The sequence below is a fragment of the Oreochromis aureus genome, linkage group 5 (genome assembly GCF_013358895.1).
Source record: "Oreochromis aureus strain Israel breed Guangdong linkage group 5, ZZ_aureus, whole genome shotgun sequence".
Taxonomy (NCBI): domain Eukaryota; kingdom Metazoa; phylum Chordata; class Actinopteri; order Cichliformes; family Cichlidae; genus Oreochromis; species Oreochromis aureus.
The window spans coordinates 34,050,909-34,055,960 of NC_052946.1; the positions used below are offsets into that span (position 1 = coordinate 34,050,909).

Genomic DNA, 5,052 nt, shown 5'->3' on the forward strand with positions numbered 1-5,052 from the left:
AACTGTGGAGCCCCTGTTGGTCAGGAAGTCCTGCAGCATTAGGACCTTTTCACTGTGTGTCAGGGGGGCAGCTCAATTACTAGGCAGCACAGCTATCTCTTTAATAGCCTGATAAGACAATAATCCAAAAATCCATACAGTTTTAATGACTTTCTGTCTAATTAAGGACTGTTTTATAAAATATGGACACATCAGAGGCCTTCCTATTGTTCAGTAAGCTACTGTTGGTGCTATCAGCGTGACTAGTTCAGAACAAGTAAAAGGCTTTTAAAAAGTATAATTATATGTATTTTACTTAGAGACTTACTGTGCATAAATCATCAAGTAATCCATCTGTGATTCTAGTGTTCAATGTCAGAGAGGTTATGATGAACTGAGGGAGAGAAATCACTTTTACCTCAGTTCTCACACTGGATTTAAACACAGAGTTAGGAATGGAGAGAACTCTTTTTTTAAAATCTCAGTAGTAGCATTGGCACTACACTACAGACTGAATTTAAAATCGACCTGCAGGTTTTCAAAGCAAAATCAGGACTACATCTGTCATCTGTCTGTATGACCAGGAATGTGTGTGTCCCTTTGTAGAGATGCCAAGTGTTTGTTAGTCTTTAGTCCCCTCTAGTGTTAGCCCATAATATTGTCCTGTTTTCAATTAGCTTTACAGTTCATACTTCTACTGTATCTATAAAATAATGTATACACTTACCTTGCTCTGAATCATGAATGACTCTTTATACTACAAACAAAATTAAATTAGTTTTACATTAGTAAATAATTGGTACCATCTAGACATCACACTCAAATATTCCTTTAGCTTCGTTTCAGTTCAGTTTTATTGAAACAGTTTCACAAAACAAAAAACAAAATTAGGCCTGAATAACAACAATATAAAATATTGTCTTCTTTATTCTTCATTTCTTTATACTTCTGACTTTAGAAATATTCTCTTTAATTAATATACAGACCAGATGGGACAGTTGTAAAAATATTTTAAAATATAACAAAAGATTTACTTTCCAGAGACTAACATGGTCAGTGACACTGTATTTCTTTTTTAGGAATTTAAGGCAAGATTGATAAACCCCCCAAAACATCCAGTACACTGCCATCCAGTTGTCACGTAACAAAAAAATTAGAAGATACTAGACACTAGAAGATAAAAAGTGAACCTGTTTTCCATTTTAATGTGTACTTTTGGAATATGCCATTACATCATTGATGCCACAGCCGTTTGCTTTCCCATGCTCACTTGATAATTCATGCTGGTTCAAATGGACATGTGATTATGCTGTGATGTAAGTCTTCACAAGATCTTGCCCTCTCTTACATCAGGCACTTTATTTTAAAATTTCATGCTGCACTGTAATGGGAATGATCTGTATTTAATAATTCATTGAGGATATTGGGTGAGAGGTAACAGTGTAGGTTTTCATACGTATCTGTCATACGTATCTGATATGATGACATTATGATATGATCTATTGTCATTATTTACAGAATGAATCATTCTTACACTCCTTTTCTGACAAAAGTATTTTGACAAAATATCTTTTCTGTAAGCTGTTGCCCAAAATAAGTGTGGTGCACACTATTAGCAAGAATATATTTATAAATGTATTCCTTTTAACTGCTCTGAACCACTGTGACTCATGTCATCCAGCGATAAAACTGTCAGTCTATGTGACATTATTCATTTTGGACCGAATTCAACTGGCCAAAGCAGGGGATGGTTTTTTTTTAACTGGCTGTGATAGCGCTGTGTGACACAGACCACAGGTACACACCTGGGTTTTGTCACAGGGGAAAGAGCAGTCACATTTTTCCACTTCAGCTGAAGGTCAAGTTCAGGTATAAAAGAAGGAAAGCAGCATTGGTTCTGCAGAGTAGTTTTGAGACTGCAAACATGCTCAGGTTTTTGGTGTTGACAAGTCTTGCAGCCTTGGGTAAGAAAATGACAGCAGACATTGCGCTATATAACCATTCATTATTGATCCGTCTGTCTCGTTTTATTCTCATACTCTCTGTCGTGCCCTCGACCGTACATTCACTTAGTCACTCTTTTGGCGACTATCATTTTTCCTTTTCTTTTCCCGAAGGATGAAAGCAAATAAAATTTTTAGATTTCTGTTAATGTGTATAAACTGATCATTATTTTTTTAACTAGTGCTGGCCGAGCCCAGGTATCTGAGGGACATTGATCAAAGGGTTGTAGGAGGTGAGGTGGCTGCACCCAACTCCTGGCCCTGGCAGGTAACCCAGTATGACACATTCAATTGATTTTCACAATAAAAATGAAAGCATGTGGTCATTCAGAGCCAAAATATCAGATTGTTAAATTAAACTTTAATTAAGCTTGAATGTTTTTACATACAGAGATTTCCGTTTCTCCCTTAGATCTCTCTTCAGTACCTTTCTGGCGGCTCCTACTACCACACATGTGGAGGAACTCTGATCCAGAGAGGCTGGGTTATGACTGCGGCTCACTGTGTGGACACGTAAGAAAATGATGAACAGGCTCACGCAGTATTCTTTGGCTGTAGGAGTTAGTTTTATTTGTGTTTATTATGTCATTCATCGTGAAGTGCTGAAGAGGACCCAAATGCAAAGGGCTGGAGGCAGGCTTGAAAAACAAAAGGCAAGGGGTTTATTTTGGCTGATGAACTCCAGATAAGAGAACAATTGTAAATCCAGCAGCTGGTAGGAATGAGTAGGGATGATAGGCTATAAGTATACAGAGGGGTGACTGGTGAAAAGACACATTGGGGGGGAATGGGAGGCAGCTGAACACAATAAAAACTGAGCACAATTAAGGAGGTTAAAGGGATACAGACAGGAAGTAAAACTGAAATAGGAAAGATAATAAACCTACAAAGGCTAAAACAGGAAATAACCAAAGGGGACTAATCCTAACCTAAAATGCAAAGACCTGACAACAAGTACAGGGAAGGGAAATAAAAAGAGACTGACATATAAACACAAGAGACAGAGGAAGGATGATGGCAGCAATCTAGAAATCTTAGAAGTCTGGAAACACAAAGAACTAAACTAATCCCAGAAACAGAAACCAGCGACCTAAAAAGAAGCAGGGTCAGACTAGAATGAAGAAATAAAAACAGTATCCACACCCTAAATACAAAAACAGAAAAAAAAATTCACAGAATTTTAAGGCAGGAAATTTCAACAAACAAACATAAAAAAACCTCTCTTCTATGGACATAGTAAAACTAAGGAAATCCAACAAGGGTCCTCAAAACCAATATAAACTCCTCTACAGTAGAGGGTAAAATGAAATTCAACCCCTGACTTGACAATCAGTGGGTTACTTCTAACTGAATACTTATTTATGATTTATTTTCGTGTTTCATAAAGCCACTGGCATGAGGAAAAATCTTACAACCTCATTTGTAACTGTCACATTGAAAGAAAATTTGCTTATTGATTTAAAAGAAAAACAAACAAACAACATAAATCAAACATAAACAAGAGTATACTGCAGTGAAATCCAACTTATTGATTGCTAACAATGTTGTGTTTGTTTTTGGATGTGTCTGAAACATTGCAGCCCCCGGACCTTTCGTGTCATTCTTGGTGAACATGACCTCAACAGCAACAGTGGCAGAGAGCAGGTCATAGCTGTCAGTGCCATTTATGTCCACCCCCAATGGGATGCTAACAAACTGTCTCAGGGGTGAGAAGTACCTTTATGTCTTGTATTCCTAAGCATTTTTTAAATTGTTTGTTAGTAGCCATTTATAACCTTTTAAAGTAATATTATGTTTGGCAAATGTGTCTGAATGTTACATTATGGATGTGATGAGTCAAGGATATGAACAAAATTCGCCTCCCAGAACTATTTTATTTAATTGTTAGACAATTTAGACAATTTTAGAGGCTTTGCAAAATGAATTTTGTTAACTCTCTACCTTAGGAATGATATCGCTCTGCTGAGACTGGCCTCAGACGCCAACCTGAACACTTATGTCCAGCTGGGCTCTCTGCCTCCCTCTGGCCAGATTCTGCCCAACAACAACCCCTGCTACATCACAGGATGGGGGCGCACCGCCAGTGAGTTGTCTGTATGATCTCCTGTCAATATCACTGTCATCACTGGGTGTCTTCTGTAAAGCCTAATGTACCTTACCATTTTATTTTGTCCAGCCGGTGGTAGCCTGTCTCCTCAGCTTAAGCAGGCCTACCTTCCTTTGGTGGACTATCCTACCTGCTCCAGCCCTAGCTGGTGGGGCAGCACTGTGAATAACAACATGGTGTGCGCTGGTGGTGGAAATGAGGCTGGATGCAACGTGAGTTTGATTCTACAAAAAAAGAAGAAAACTATGCTGCCAGAAAGAAATACAAGATCATTTTACATAATTAAAATAATAATCCTTTTTTTTCTCAGGGTGACTCTGGTGGCCCTCTTAACTGCTTGAATGGTGGACAATACTACGTGCACGGTATTGCCAGCTTCGTGTCTGGTCTGGGATGCAATACTTACCAGAAGCCTACTGTCTTCACCCGTGTCTCCGCTTTCATTAACTGGATAAACTCTGTTAGTATAAAAGGATTTTATGATCAGAGATATTTATGAAATTATTACAACTAAATATGTTTTATAGAATTCATTTATTGTTATATCTCTAAGGTTGCAATGCTTAACCAATTTGAATGTTTTCTGTTTTATAGATCGTCTAGTAAGCATAAGAATCGTTGACGCTGCAGAGACCGCATTCCATCATATTTTCATCTACTGTACAGACTCACTTGTCTGGTGCAATTCTGCAAAAATAAATCTGATTAAACTTTGTGTGATGACTCATTTATCATCAGAAGGTTTATGCAATGGAAATGCCATTAAGAAGGTAATTTATTTTGGCTTAGACATCAGTCTATTCTACCCTGCAACAAGACGCGAATCAAGGACATTGAGAAAAAAATTAACTATCATTTATGAAAGCATATAAATTATAGTGTTGACAGTAAATGCTGAACACTTGGATACTGATGGAAAGTTTAGAGGCACTTTATGTTTTTGTGACTTCTGTGATAGCAAAA

The 5,052-nt window shown here is 37.6% G+C and overlaps 1 protein-coding gene across 1 annotated transcript; it reads left to right on the plus strand.

The window, feature by feature from the left end:
* Positions 1-1,867: 1,867 nt before the first annotated feature.
* Positions 1,868-4,804, plus strand: LOC116326856 (elastase-1-like). The gene is made up of 8 exons (XM_031748283.2): positions 1,868-1,943; positions 2,165-2,250; positions 2,395-2,495; positions 3,563-3,688; positions 3,929-4,065; positions 4,159-4,301; positions 4,400-4,549; positions 4,684-4,804. The coding sequence occupies exons 1-8, from the start codon at positions 1,904-1,906 to the stop codon at positions 4,690-4,692; spliced, it is 792 nt and encodes a 263-aa protein (XP_031604143.1). The 5' UTR covers positions 1,868-1,903; the 3' UTR covers positions 4,693-4,804.
* The last annotated feature ends 248 nt before the right edge of the window (positions 4,805-5,052 follow it).

Bases quoted from the DNA above. Each gene is read 5' to 3' on its own strand.
- LOC116326856 (XM_031748283.2), top strand. From the start codon at position 1,904: ATGCTCAGGTTTTTGGTGTTGACAAGTCTTGCAGCCTTGG. The intron at 2,496-3,562 runs GTAAGAAAATGA...GAAACATTGCAG, and splicing joins GCGGCTCACTGTGTGGACAC to CCCCCGGACCTTTCGTGTCA. The intron at 4,302-4,399 runs GTGAGTTTGATT...TTTTTTTCTCAG, and splicing joins GAAATGAGGCTGGATGCAAC to GGTGACTCTGGTGGCCCTCT.